The 15,846-nt window shown below is 44.0% G+C and overlaps 1 protein-coding gene across 3 annotated transcripts in view; it reads left to right on the top strand.

The window, feature by feature from the left end:
* Positions 1-15,846, top strand: part of LOC110504491 (synaptopodin-like) — a 71,922-nt gene extending 56,076 nt beyond the window's left edge. For all 3 annotated transcript variants that reach the window (XM_036969840.1, XM_036969841.1, XM_036969842.1), the window contains 2 exons: positions 1,749-4,096; positions 14,088-15,846. In XM_036969840.1, coding sequence (XP_036825735.1) covers positions 1,749-4,096; positions 14,088-14,969 — 3,230 coding nt within the window. In that variant the 3' untranslated portion in view covers positions 14,970-15,846. The remainder of the gene's footprint in view (positions 1-1,748; positions 4,097-14,087) is intronic.

The following is a 15,846-nucleotide window of genomic DNA, read 5'->3' as shown; positions in this document are numbered from 1 at the left end:
CTGAGAACTTGTTGGCTGCTTTTCCTTCACTTTACGGTCCAACTCATCCCAAATCATCTCAATTGGGTAGGGCTTGGCAGGATTGTGTTTAGGAGGACGCATGGCTTTAGAACTTCACTTCTCCCGAATCCGTAAGGGAGTTGTAGCAATGGGACAAGACTGCAACTACCAATTGGGGAGAAAAAGGAGTAAAAAGTGCCACAAAAAAAGTAGCATGGACTCACTTAGTTTAATGTTGAACATGATTTTAGAATGACTAAGTTATCTATTTACCCCACACATACAATTATCTATAAGGTCCCTCAGTCAAGCAGTGAATTTCAACCATAAAGACCAGAGAGGTTTTTTCAATGTCTCGCAAAGAAGGGCACCTCTTGGTAGATGGGTAAAAAAAAACACACATTGAATATCTCTTTGAGCATGATGAAGTTATTAATTACACTGAAGTATCACTCTTCATATTTTTTCAAGCATGGTGGTGGCTGCATCATGTTATGGGTCTGCCTGTCATTGACAAGTACTAGGGAGTTTTTTTAGATTAAAAAAAACTAAGCACAGGCAACATTTTTGAGTAAAACCTGGTTCAGTCTGCTTCCATCAAACACTGGTTAAATTCACCTTTTAGCAGGACAATAACCTATAGTACAAGGCAAAATATACAATGGAGTTGCTTACCAAGATGACATTAAAGGTTCCTGAGTGACCTAGTTACAGTTTTGACTGAAATCAGCTTGAAACTCTATGGCAAGATTAGAAAATGGCTGTCTAGCAATGATCAGCAAACCAACTTGACAGAGCTTGAAGAATTTTGAAAAGCATAATGTGCAGATATTGTACAATCCAGGTATGCAAAGCACTTAGAGAATTACCCAGAAAGACTTACAGCTGTAATCGCTGCCTTAGGTGATTCTAACATTCTAACTCAGGGTTGTGAATACTTGTGTAAATGAAATATTTCTGTATTTAATTTTTCGATAAATGTTTTAAATGTGGTATTGTGTGTAGATGGGTGATTAAAATGTAATATTTAATTGATCATGAATTCAAGGCTGTAACACAACTAAATGTGGAATAAGTCAAGGGGTATGAATACTTTGTTATGCCATTGTTTAAACCTCCTCAAACTTGTTAAGACCTTGTTGTCGATGGTTCACATTAGTTTGGATATTTACAAGCTCCTATTTTAATTACATTTAACCTTTATTTAACTAGGCAAGTCAGTTAAGAACAAATTCTTATTTACAATGACGGCCTACCACCGGCCAAACCCGGACGACACTGGGCCAATTGTGCACCACCCCATGGGACTCTCAATCACAGCCGGTTGTGATACAGCCGGTTGTGATACAGCCTGGAATCAAACCATGGTGTCTGTAGTGACACCTCTAGCACTGAGATGCAGTGCCTTAGACAGCTGCGCCACTCAGGAGCCATGTCAGAACCAGTCCAGAACCACTCAAATAGGGGACTTAACATCTAAGATTGACTTACCCATTTAAGCTAATTTTTGAGGCAAGACTTTTTTAACAGAGGTGTTTCCTATAATAGGTGTTAGTTAGCTACCCTCTAATACAGAAAACTAACACATGGCTATTCTGGGGTTATGAGTTTAATTAATGTGTCCAAGCTTTTGTTGCTATCATCAAATAACCATCTTGATTTCTCTCTCCCCCCTCCTCTATCGCTCTATTACTCTTTCTCTCACTCTCTCCCTCTCTCTCTTCCTGCATCCCCCCCCCCCCCCCCAGACCTGACGCGTAGTGCCAGCCTATCAGAGAAGGAGTTGAAGGAGGCGAGGGTGAGGTCACAGATCATCGCGGCCCAGCTGACCGTCCCGTCTGGCTGCTCCAACTCCCGCGGAGTCCAGCTCTTCAACCGCCGCAAGCAGAGGGTCGACGCCTTCACGCTAGAGAGCTGCGGGGAAAGAACGAGAGGAGTGGAGAGAGACGGAGACAACAGGAACAACAACCTGACATGGGAAGGTGAGAGGGAGGGTCCTAGTGGAGGGACAGAGACAGACAGACAACTGAACTGGAAGAAGGGCAGCGGGACAAAACCACCACTCTGGTCGCCACCTTTTGGAAGTGAGGTCACAGGAAGTGACATCATGGAGGACCCAGGTGACGAGCACATCTACGAGGAAGTGGACGTGATACAAGAGAGACACTTCCAGCCAGTGAACGAGAGAGAAGAGGAGGAGGAAGAGAGGAGTGGAGAGAGAGAAAGAGAGGAGATATACGAGGATATTGAGGGTGAAGTGAAGGATGAGATTATATCAGTAAATGACAACAACACTGGTCCAGTCAGAGAGGAAGTGGGGATGAATAGGGGGTCATACACATACCCCACAGCTCCCCCTGAGAGCCGGCGTAATGGCTTCCACAGCACCCAGGGCTCTGCTGGAGAGATCCAAAATGGCGGGCGAGTTTCTATGTCCCTGTCCAGACAGGCCCCCACCATCGTCAACCGGACAGCCAGACCCTTCTTCTCCCCACCCACCGTACAGCTTAAGTCCCCAGAGGCCAGGAGTCCTGTCATGGATAACAACATACCTCCAGCTCCCTCCTATCCTACCTCCACTCCTCCCTCAGCCCCCTCCTACTCCACTCCCCCTCTCCCTGCTTTCACTGCCACTCGCCCTGTCGCCTTCTCCCCTCCGTCTTGCCCTGTCGCCTTCTCCCCTCCGTCTTGCCCTGTCACCTTCTCCCCTCCTCCCCCTCTTTCCTCATGCCCCATGTCTCCTCTCCCTGCCTTCCCCATCCATCCTCCTCCTCCCTCCCAGTCTCTCTCCAGTCCTCCTCCCAAGTCTACCGTCATGTTCCCTAGGTCTACACCCGTCCCCCAGTACAACCCTGCTCCTACAGCTGCCCCAGTGTCCCAGTATCTACCCCCCAACCCTCTTGTCACCCAATACATCCCTCCTCCAACCTCCCCCAGACCCAACACCTTTGTCCCCTTCACCCCTCAGCCTATTGGTCAACAGAACCAGCAGCAGCCAATCAAAACGGGCATTCTGGAGAAAGGGGCGGCGGCCATCAGACGATCGTCAACAGCCAGGAAGTCCATGTTCACCTTTAAGGAGAAGCCTGTCATGGCACCCAACCCTGAACTCCTCTCTCTGGTCCAGGGGAACGATGATAGGAAGAAGCACGGCCTCCGCTCCGTTCCCGACTCAGCCCCAGAGGAGGAGCTGCTGGCTCTGGGGGCCGAGGCCTCTAACTTCTTAGCCAAGGAGGAGGTGAAGGCGGAGGCTGCCAACGTGCCGGAGTGGTCCTCCTGTCTCAAGAGCTCCAGAACCAGGGAACCCAGGGAGCAGCACCAGCCAGAGCAGACCCTGACCAACGCATCAGGGAAGGGGGCCGAGCTGTTCGCTAAGCGCCAGTCGAGGATGGAGAAGTACGTAGTGGAGAAACATAATGTGTCCGGTGGTGGAGGTGGCCAGATGAGGTCTCCATCTCCCACCGCATCTCTGCCGCCGTCTTGGATCTATCCATCTAATATGCCTGGCCGGGTCAAAGCTATTGCTAACAACACTGACCTCAGCGCCAGGCTGACACGGACCCTCCAGACCCCTCAGCCTGGGAACAGGAGGCCCAGCCAGCAGGCTTCAACCCCAGCCCCGGTCCTTGCAGAACCACCCCTAGAGTACGGCTGCACCAAGATAGAGATGGACCTCTCCAGGCACCAGCCCTACCAGCTCAACTCCTCCCTGTTCATCTTCAACCCAGTCCAGGACTCTGCCAGCACCGTGCTGAGCGCTCTGCCCCGAGTGGCCCCTCCACCACCCAAACCCCTGATCTCATCTGAGGCCTACTCCAGGCAGGCCTACCTGCCCTCCTCCAACCCTCAGTCACACAAGTACAACAGCCTGCCTCGCTTCAGGCCTACCATGTCCCCGTCACTTCAGCCCCCATCAGGAGGAATTAGAGGTGGGGATAATTATCCTCCACAGCACGGGGGGACTCCACAGCTGAGGGACCCCAGGATCACCTCTCCTGTCTCTGCCTTCTCTCCGGAGAGAGTGGCCTCTCCTCGGTCGAGCGTCCAGGCACCCAGACCCACCTTCTCTGCCAAGAGGGCAGGGATCGAACCCCAGGTGTGGAGGCCTTCTTTCTTCTTCTACTGATATATTTACTCTGCTTCTACTCTGTTTCTACTCTGTTTCTACTCTGCTTCTACTCTGCTTCTACTCTGTTTCTACTCTGCTTCTACTCTGTTTCTACTCTGCTTCTACTCTGCTTCTACTCTGTTTCTACTCTGCTTCTACTCTGTTTCTACTCTGCTTCTACTCTGTTTCTACTCTGTTTCTACTCTGTTTCTACTCTGCTTCTACTCTGCTTCTACTCTGTTTCTACTCTGCTTCTACTCTGCTTCTACTCTGCTTCTACTCTGTTTCTACTCTGTTTCTACTCTGCTTCTACTCTGCTTCTACTCTGCTTCTACTCTGTTTCTACTCTGCTTCTACTCTGTTTCTACTCTGCTTCTACTCTGCTTCTACTCTGTTTCTACTCTGCTTCTACTCTGTTTCTACTCTGCTTCTACTCTGCTTCTACTCTGCTTCTACTCTGTTTCTACTCTGCTTCTACTCTGCTTCTACTCTGTTTCTACTCTGAATTGTGTTAACACGACCAAAGTACAACAGCTAGACAGACAGGAGAACCTTATTTTACTATATTGCACACGACAGATAGTGGATACACACACGCTAGATTTTTTTGGATACCTAGATACTACAGGATTGGACGTCACTGTTGATGTTATTTCACAGTACAAAGCTCAACATAGATTAGTTCCTTGTGGAATCTTGATTTCATGGTTTGGATTTTTGCTGCTTCATTAGTGATTAAACAAAACAAGTCAGCTATGCAACTGACAAACACCCTCTGTATGCTATAGATCAACTAACACTATGCTATAGATCCAAAGATCAACAAACACTATGCTATAGATCAACAAACACTATGCTATAGATCAACTAACACTATGCTATAGATCCAGAGATCAACAAACACTATGCTATAGATCAACTAACACTATGCTATAGATCCAGAGATCAACAAACACTATGCTATAGATCAACAAACACTATGCTATAGATCAACTAACACTATGCTATAGATCCAGAGATCAACTAACACTATGCTATAGATCCAGAGATCAACAAACACTATGCTATAGATCAACAAACACTATGCTATAGATCCAGAGATCAACAAACACTATGCTATAGATCCAGAGATCAACAAACACTATGCTATAGATCCAGAGATCAACAAACACTATGCTATAGATCCAGAGATCAACAAACACTATGCTATAGATCCAGAGATCAACAAACACTATGCTATAGATCCAGAGATCAACTAACACTATGCTATAGATCAACTAACACTATGCTATAGATCCACAGATCAACTAACACTATGCTATAGATCCACAGATCAACTAACACTATGCTATAGATCCAGAGATCAACAAACACTATGCTATAGATCCAGAGATCAACAAACACTATGTTATAGATCCAGAGATCAACTAACACTATGCTATAGATCAACAAACACTATGCTATAGATCCAGATATCAACTAACACTATGCTATAGATCAACAAACACTATGCTATAGATCCAGAGATCAACAAGCACTAAAAAACTATTTGCGAGCCAAAACTATTTGCCAAATAGTACCAAATATAAAAACCACTAAGTGCACTTGAGCTTTGGAAAAGCCCAATTTTCTGTCAGCTCCTAAATAACTTTGGGATGAGAAATCGGTTCACACTTCTTCTTCTTCTTTAGTTTTACATTGTTATTCCCATCTCCAGAAAGACTTGAGACAGAGAGAGATACAAAGCCCTTTAACAGATGCTCTGGCGTCTATTTTATGATCTATGATTTTGTAATTTAATACAAGCTTACAGACATGAAAGTATCAGGCAGGGGACTCCCTTTTACTGTCTCTGTTTCTAATATAGACTGACTGCTGTTTGAAATTCCACCCCATTCCCTTTATGGTACACTACTTTTGACCAGGGCCCATAGGGGGCGCAGTTTCTCTGCGCTTTAGTTCGAGAACTACCAAATGATATACTACTACTACAACCGTCCTGTGAGCCCTGGCTCTGACACCATCGATGTCAGTCATGTACACACTGCACCTCTGCATGCAATTTGACGTAATGTTAACTTCCACGGTTTTACGACTCGACTGATTTATACCTAGAACAACATAGAATGAAAATATAACTCAAGAGTGTTTTTAGATTCACCGTGTTGATCACTAAACCAGCTAGCTAGCTGACAACAACGACTATGGTTTCTCTGTTTCTGTTTTCTTTGATGGACTGATTTCTGTTTTCCTATTAAGTTTCTGCATCTATAAACCTCTCTTTTCTGTTGGACTGTTTCTGCATCTATAAACCTCTCTTTTCTGTTGGACTGTTTCTGCATCTATAAACCTCTCTTTTCTGTTGGACTGTTTCTGCATCTATAAACCTCTCTTTTCTGTTGGACTGTTTCTGCATCTATAAACCTCTCTTTTCTGTTGGACTGTTTCTGCATCTATAAACCTCTCTTTTCTGTTGGACTGTTTCTGCATCTATAAACCTCTCTTTTCTGTTGGACTGTTTCTGCATCTATAAACCTCTATTTTCTGTTGGACTGTTTCTGCATCTATACACTTTCTGTTTCCCTCCTGGTTTAAAGCTTTCTGCTTTCTGTTTCTCTCCTGGTTTAAAGCCTTCTGCTTTCTGTTTCTCTCCTGGTTTAAAGCCTTCTGCTTCTGTTTCCCTCCTGGTTTAAAGCCTTCTGCTTTCTGTTTCTGCATCTATAAACTTTCTGTTTCTCTCCTGGTTTAAAGCCTTATCCTTTCTGTTTCTCCTGGTTTAAAGCCTTCTGCTTTCTGTTTCCCTCCTGGTTTAAAGCCTTCTGCTTTCTGTTTCTGCATCTATAAACTTTCTGTTTCTCTCCTGGTTTAAAGCCTTATCCTTTCTGTTTCTCTCCTGATTACAGCCTTCTGCCTTCTGTTTCTCTCCTGGTTTAAAGCCTTCTGCCTTCTGTTTCTCTCCTGGTTTAAAGCCTTCTGCTTTCTGTTTCTCTCCTGGTTTAAAGCCTTCTGCCTTCTGTTTCTCCTGGTTTAAAGCCTTCTGCTTTCTGTTTCTGCATCTATAAACTTTCTGTTTCTCTCCTGGTTTAAAGCCTTCTGCTTCTGTTTCCCTCCTGGTTTAAAGCCTTCTGCTTTCTGTTTCTCTCCTGGTTTAAAGCCTTCTGCTTCTGTTTCCCTCCTGGTTTAAAGCCTTCTGCTTTCTGTTTCTGCATCTATAAACTTTCTGTTTCTCTCCTGGTTTAAAGCCTTATCCTTTCTGTTTCTCTCCTGGTTTAAAGCTTTATCCTTTCTGTTTCCCTCCTGGTTTAAAGCTGTATCCTTTCTGTTTCTCTCCTGGTTAAAGCTGTATCCTTTCTGTTTCTCTCCTGGTTAAAGCTGTATCCTTTCTGTTTCTCTCCTGGTTAAAGCTGTATCCTTTCTGTTTTCCTGGGACCTGCTTCCTTTTGTTTTGTCTTTCTACTTTTTCCTTCTTTTCTTCTGTTTCTTCTATCCTGCTGTTTTCCATTCATCTACTTGTATTGTACCTTAAACTTTCGGTTCTTTTTCTGCTCTGACTCTTCTGTTGTCGTAGTTTACTGAAGCATATAGTACACTGAACAAATGTATATCTCTGCAGGAAAACCTTTGAAAACAGTGTATAGACACAGAATGAATGTTTTTTTTTTTCCTGAAGGCTAACACCCAGTTTAACAGTCGAAGAGCTGGCAGAGTACACAACAGTATACGTACATCAATGCAAAACAGACAATAAGGCCTTTTAAAAGATTCTCTCTGAAGATAAAGGAAACACCCTGTACAATATGAGTGATTACACTGCATTCCACAATCTGTTTTTTTTTTTTTTTTGTGAAGGAAGGGTCTTAGCTTTCTAAAAGCCTATCAGAGTTAAAAGCATTCAGACAAATGGTATTACCCATGGCCCCTACCTTCAAAAGAATGGTATGACCCATTGGCCTTTCTTGCCTAGCATGAAAACACTCCAGGCTCAAGGTAGAAATTAGCCTGACCTGGTGAAATATACATGGCGGACGCTCAATCAAATGGTATTACCCATGGCCCCTACCTTCAAAAGAATGGTATGACCCATTGGCCTTTCTTGCCTAGCATGAAAACACTCCAGGATCAAGGTAGAAATGAGTCTGACCTGGTGAAATATATGTGGCGGACGCTCAATCAAGCTAGTAGTCTGGACTACTTTCTTATTCAATTCTCGCTAGCACCAAACGTTAAAAAAGTGTTGATAGGTGACAGAATGTGGTCGGACCATCAAATAATTGGCGCATACATTACTCTTACAGATTTTTCACGTGGGCGGGGATATTGGACATTTAATCAAAGCCTATTGGTTGATAACTTGTTTTTAACTTGGACAGAAGAATTTATAGACCGATTTTTTTCCCAACATAACATAGGTACAGAAGATCCCCTTATTGTATGAGACACTTTTAAATGTGCCTTTAGAGGCCATGCAATTCAAACCTCATATTTAAAACAATGAATTTCAGTCAAAATAGTTCATATTAACAAAAGTAATAAGAGGCACTAACAGTACAGATAGACGGAAATAAAAACTGTACCACAGAGACACAGAGTAAGTTAGAGGAAAAACACAAAGAAATGGAGGAACTTATTCAGGAAAGATCAAGTGTAATGGATGGCCCCTACCTTCAAAAGAATGGTATGACCCATTGGCCTTTCTGGATGGAATATGTGCGAAAATGCACCAAACAATGGTTCTAATCTTCAACATAGAAATGCTACCAAATTATTTTTACTGAAACATGTTACAAATGGAGTCAAGTTTTAATTTCAGTCTCCTCCATCTCCACTAACCGAAGTTAATCGTAAGGATTTTCCTCCTATTAATAATGTAAAATGAACAGCTGTACATAAAGACGAACACTGTTTTGAAAGAGGAAGCAAAAGTACTTGACAGAGGAACTATACGTGGCAAAATAGAAATCATTACTGGATGGTGTTCAGAGATCTATGAGAGGGGTTGAGTGAAGCTATAGGATGGGACTTAAAAACACACGAAAGATAACTAATAACTAACTAATAACTAACTAATGATAACTAACTAATGTAAAAATCTACTGTGTCCGTAAAATGTACATACACTGGAAAAAAATATTGAAACGTAATATGCAAAAAATCAAAGATCAAAGATTTGACCGAGTTACATTTCATATAAGAAAATCAATAAATTGAAATCAATTCATTAGGCCTTAATCAATGGATTTCTGTTGGTCACATATGTTGGTCACACAATGTCCACATCATAACCCCACCGCCATCTGTTCACAACATTGACTGACATCAGCAAACCCACACTAACACACACTGTCTGCCACCTGTGTAACGATCATGCCGTTTAATCAGCTTCTTGATATGCCACACCTGGTCAGGTGGATGGATTATCTTGGCAAAGGGGAAATGCTCACTAACAGGGATGTAAACACATTTGTGCACAAAATGTAAGATAAATACGCTTTTTGTGCAGTATGGAACATTTCTGAGGATCTTTTTATTTCAGCTCGTGAAACATGGGACCAACACTTTACATGTTGCGTTTATATTTTTGTTCAGTATAGTATGTAGAAGCTGGAAGTAGAAGCCTAAGTGTTGTTGTCCATTAGTTTACTCCAATTAGGGGAGGGTGGTAGGGTTAGGGCAAAATAATAATGGAAAATATACTTAAAAATATATATTTGATATATTTACAAAAAAAATATGGGTGATTGGAAATTCTGCAGACAATTACATTGATGGAAGCTACAATCTTTCTGCAAGAGTTACCCTTAGGGCCTAGGCCTATCCTGTCTATACACACCATTCACATACGGTGGCTTGCGAAAGTATTCACCCCCTTGGCATTCTTAAAACTGGAATTAAAATAGATTTTTGGGGGGTTTGTATCATTTGATTTATACAACCACTTTGAAGATGCAAAATATTTTTTTATTGTGAAAATACCAAGAAATAAGACAGAAAAACAGAAAACTTGAGCGTGCATAACCTTATTCACCCCCCCCTCCCAAAGTCAATACTTTGTAGAGCCACCTTTTGCAGCAATTACAGCTGCAAGTCTCTTGGGGTATGTCTCTATAAGCTTCGCACATCTAGCCACTGGGATTTTTGCCCATTCTTCAAGGCAAAACTCCTCCAGCTGCTTCAAGTTGGATGGGTTCCGCTGGTGTACAGTCTACTGGGGTACTTCAATCTTTAAGTCATACCACAGATTCTCAATTGGATTGAGGTCTGGGCTTTGACTAGGCCATTCCAAGACATTTAAATGTTTCCCCTTAAACCACTCGAGTGTTGCTTTAGCAGTGTGCTTAGGGTCATTGTCCTGCTGGAAGGTGAACCTCCATCCCAGTCTCAAATCTCTGGAAGACTGAACATTTCCATCCATCATTCCTTCAATTCTGACCAGTTTCCCAGTCCCTGCCGATGAAAAACATCCCCACAGCATGATGCTGCCACCACAATGCTTCACTGGGGATGTTGTTCTGGCGGTGATGAGAGGTGTTGGGTTTGCGCCAGACATAGCGTTTTCCTTGATGGCCAAAAAGCAACATTTCTGTCTCATCTGACCACCTCATCTGACCACCTTCTTCTATATGTTTGGGGAGTCTCCCACATGCCTTTTGGCGAAACCAAAAGTGTTTGCTGATTTTTTTCTTTAAGCAATGGCTTTTTGTCTGGCCACTCTTCCGTAAATCTCAGCTCTGTGGAGTGTACGGCTTAAAGTGGTCCTATGGACAGATACTCCAATCTCTGGTGTGGAGCTTTGCAGCTTCAGGGTTATCTTTGGTCTCTTTGTTGCCTCTCTGATTAATGCCCTTCTGGTCTGTGAGTTTTGGTGGGCGGCCCTCTATTGGCAGGTTTGTTGTGGTGCCATATTCTTTCCATGATCTGTACTTCTCCACAACTTTGTCCCTAACCTATTTGGAGAGCTCCTTGGTCTTCATGATGCCACTTGCTTGGTGGTGTTGCAGACTCTGGGACCTTTCAGAACAGGTATATATATATATATATATATATATATCTATACTGAGATCATGTGACTGATCATGTGACACTTAAATAAAGTCCACCTGTGTGCAATCTAACTAATTATGGTGCTTCTGAAGGTAATTGTTTGTACCAGATCTAATTCAGGGGCTTCATAGCAAAGGGGGTGAATTACATATGCAGTTCTTTTTTTTAAATTTCACTTCACCAATTTGGACTATTTTGTGTATGTCCATTACATGAAATCCAATTAAAAATCTATTTAAATTACAGGTTGTAATGAAACAAAATGGTAACAATGCCAAGGGGGATGAATACTTTTGCAAGGCACTGTACATGTATTAATATTCTTGACTCTGACATTGCTCTTTCTGATTTGTCCTTTTTAAACGTATGGATGATCTGTGTATTGTTATTGTTTTGCTAGATATTACTGCACTTTTGGAGCTGGAAACATAAGCAATTTGCTGCACCGGCAATAACATAAGCAGAAACGTGTATGCGATAAATACATTTAGATTCCATTTGATTTGTATAGGGGGGGGGGGGGACTTCAGAGTTACACTGGTTCAAGGGTAAAACAAAGCTCCCGAAGAGCCTAGGCAGGGTAACAGCAAATCCAGATAACATTTTCTCAAAGTTCATGTTGTCCTTAGGGCAAAATAGGCACAGATCTAGGATCAGCCTGCCCATGCCAAATACTAAATATAACCAGTAGGGGGTTGAAAAGTACAATACTGACCGTAGATCAGTGTCGTACTCTGAATCTGATCAACACTAGTTCAAGGTGAAAAGAAGGCTCCCCAGGAGTCTTTGCCGGGTATCAGCAAAGCCTGTGAGACCATAACATTATAAGAAACTCTCTTGTAAAAGCAGACCTACAGTACCAAAGCCAACATAGGTCTAGAGGTCAGCAGACCTACCACGCTCTTCAGGAGCCTAGAGAACAGCAGACCTAGAGTACTACGCTCTTCAGGAGCCTAGAGAACAGCAGACCTACAGTACCACGCTCTTCAGGAGCCTAGAGAACAGCAGACCTACAGTACCACGCTCTTCAGGAGCCTAGGGAACAGCAGACCTACCACGCTCTTCAGGAGTCTACCACGCTCTTCAGGAGTCTAGGGAACAGCAGACCTAGAGTTCCATGTTCTTCAGGAGCCTAGGGAACAGCAGACCTAGAGTACCACGCTCTTCAGGAGCCTAGGGAACAGCATATCTACCAAGCTCTTCAGGAGTCTAGGGAACAGTAGACCTACCACGCTCTTCAGGAGCCTAGAGAACAGCATATCTACCAAGCTCTTCAAGATCCTAGACAACAGCAGACCTACCAAGCTCTTCAGGAGCCTAGACAACAGCAGACAAACCAAGCTCTTAAGGAGCCTAGGGAACAGCAGACCTAGAGTACCAAGCTCTTCAGGAGCCTAGAGAACAGCATATCTACCAAGCTCTTCAGGAGTCTAGGGAACAGCAGACCTACCACGCTCTTCAGGAGTCTAGGGAACGACCTATCAAGCTCTTCAGGAGCCTAGAGAGCAGCAGATCTCCATAAAGGTTAGTCACCTCAGCTTGGCCAAACTGTGGTAACGTGAGAGGGACACTGGAGACCAGGTATCCTGTTTGGTTAATAAGGAAGCTCACACACACACACAGATTTGAGCTGATAGTCTGGGTTGCTATGCGGTCTGTTTTCAGCCCGACTTGTTGTTTTCATGTCAAGGAAACCATGTAGCATTGTTGAAAACAGTTAGGTAGCCAAGTTTGTGAGCTGAATGAATAGAGCTAAATTCCTCCGTAGATCATGATCAATATATTCAAACGTTTTAAATGGAGAGTTCACTATATTTTCCTTAAATACACCCGGTGGTAGAAAAAGTACTCAATTGTCATACTTGAGTAAAAGTAAAGATATCCTTAATACAAAATGACTCAAATAAAAGTGAAAGTCACCCAGTAAAATACTACTTGAGTAAAAGTCTACAGGTATTTGGTTTTAACATATACTTTAAATATACTACTAAAATGTACTAAAGTATCAAAAGTTAAAGTATAAACCATTTACAATTCCTTATATAAAGTAAACCAGATGGCACAATTTATTTAGATTTTTTTATTCACGGATAGCCAGGGGCTCCAACACTCAGACATAATTTACAAACGAATAATTTGTGTTTAGTGAGTCCTCCAGATCAGAGGCATTAGGGATGACCAGAGATGTTCTCTGTTTAGTGAGTCCGCCAGATCAGAGGCAGTAGAGATGACCAGGGATGTTCTCTGTTTAGTGAGTCCTCCAGATCAGAGGCAGTAGGGATGACCAGGGATGTTCTCTGTTTAGTGAGTCCTCCAGATCAGAGGCAGTAGGGATGACCAGGGATGTTCTCTGTTTAGTGAGTCCACCAGATCAGAGGCAGTAGGGATGACCAGGGATGTTCTCTGTTTAGTGAGTCCACCAGATCAGAGGCAGTAGGGATGACCAGGGATGTTCTCTGTTTAGTGAGTCCTCCAGATCAGAGGCAGTAGGGATGACCAGGGATGTTCTCTGTTTAGTGAGTCCTCCAGATCAGAGACAGTAGGGAGGACCAGGGATGTTCTCTGTTTAGTGAGTCCTCCAGATCAGAGGCAGTAGGGATGACCAGGGATGTTCTCTGTTTAGTGAGTCCACCAGATCAGAGGCAGTAGGGATGACCAGGGATGTTCTCTGTTTAGTGAGTCCTCCAGATCAGAGGCAGTAGGGATGACCAGGGATGTTCTCTGTTTAGTGAATCCTCCAGATCAGAGGCATTATCATAGTGTCTTACATTAATGCCTCTATACCCTAGACTAACATTATCATGGTGCCTTACATTCGTGTCTCTTTAATCTAGATTAACATTATCATGGTGTCTCACATTCATATCTCTTTACCATGATAATGTTAATCTAGGGTGTCTCCCATTCATGTTTCTGTACTTTTAATCTCTCTCCACAGATGAGGAAGGAGTCCCCTCCGACCCCCACCACCACCCCCACCAGGACACCGCAGTTCACCCGTCGGTTCAGCAGCCCGGAGGGACCCCCCACTTCCAGGCCCCTCCACCAGGCGACAGCCACCTCCCCTGCATCCCCACCGTGGGAGACGAGGTGCATGTCACCCACGGTGGTCAACCAAACCACCAAACCCTTCTCCACAGCCTCTTTATCCAGGCCTAAACCATCCACTACCACCTCACCTATATCGTCTGTACCTCCCTGGGGGTCCCGCTGTCAATCCCCTAACATCAACCAGACAACCAAGCCTTTCTCCACCACCATCTCCAACTCTTCCTCTTCCAGACCCTCTCACCAAGGCACCATCACCTCTCCTCTCTCCCCCTCACCCCTATCCCCTCCCTGGGGTTCCAGATGCCAGTCTCCCATCGTCAGCCCCAACAACTCCAAGGCAAACCATCGCCTGTTAGCGAAGAACATCATCAACGCCGCCAAACGTAAAAACAGCCCGTCCCCAGGTGCTCTGAGCGGCCACAACCTCCCAATCTCCCCGCTAGGTGACAACACCACCCACCAGCACCACCAGGGCTACGACCACCAGCACCACTACAGCAGCTCCAAACCCCCCTTCAGCCCCTACCAGCCCAGGGCCATGGGGTGCCAGTCTCCACCCTTCGCCAGCCCTCCTCCCACCCCTACAGGGGTGATCCGGTCCCCAGTAAGGCTCTACAACACCAGGTCCCTCACTGACTCGGATGCTTCGGTGGAGTCGGAGGACTCTGGGCTGAGGTCTCCAGGACTGCAGCGTACCCACAACACCTGTCCCCGGGGCTGGGGCGGCAGCCTGAGGGTGAAGAGGGGTAGTGTTGGCACCGACCTATAGGGGGAGCCGGGGAGAGAGGGTCAAGAGAACGGACCACTGAGCTTACCCAATAAGAGAAGAAGAAAACCCAGAGAGGACATTGATACGGGGACTGGTGGGTTTTGGGTAATTTTTTATTTCATTGATGTATAGGAGCATCTAAGATGGAGGGCTCAGAGCTTGCCTCAGGTGAGATATGGAAAGGACTTTTAAAGGAACTGATCTTGTGTGTTTGTTGCTTTGGAGCCTCCAGGAGTAAGGGAAAATAATGGTGACCACACAGTAAAGAACCTGATGCCCTTACAACGCAGCTGGGACATAGAAGCAACCTGTCTGGTGATTCTAAAGTCAACTAAAACCCACTGATTTGGCTGGCAGGCTATAGAGTCCAGAACCATCAAGCTCAGAGCTAGCTCAACAGTGGGATTACTGAGAGGAGATAGAAGGGACAATTCACTGTTGCCTCTGCCTCTCATTCTTACGTTTTTTAAAAATACTTTATACATTTATTTCACAAAAAAAAAGGAAATGTAAGTAATTCTAAAATCCAAAGCGACCTGTCTACAATTTTATATTTGGACCTTGTCTTTGAAAAAACGAAATGTATTTTATTCAGGAATTGCTGAAATGTAAAACTAGCTTACTTGCATTTGACTACGACAAAAGTTCCATTGAAAAATACAATTATTACAGTAGCTTACATATGTTTACTCTAAATAATAGTTTATTCTAAATCTAAGGGCTAGAAGAAAAATACCAAAGATAATATCTGGAATGATGTTTTCAAAACAGTGTTACACTTTTCATCCCCCACATAAGACATTAATGATGTGAGGGCGTAGATAGGCCCTTTGCAGTTATTCCGTATATATATATATATATATATATATATATTTAT

Source organism: Oncorhynchus mykiss, chromosome 31 (assembly GCF_013265735.2).
Source record: "Oncorhynchus mykiss isolate Arlee chromosome 31, USDA_OmykA_1.1, whole genome shotgun sequence".
Lineage (NCBI taxonomy): Eukaryota > Metazoa > Chordata > Actinopteri > Salmoniformes > Salmonidae > Oncorhynchus > Oncorhynchus mykiss.
Note: the sequence above shows the minus strand (reverse complement) of the source record. Positions and strands in the feature narration are given on the sequence as shown.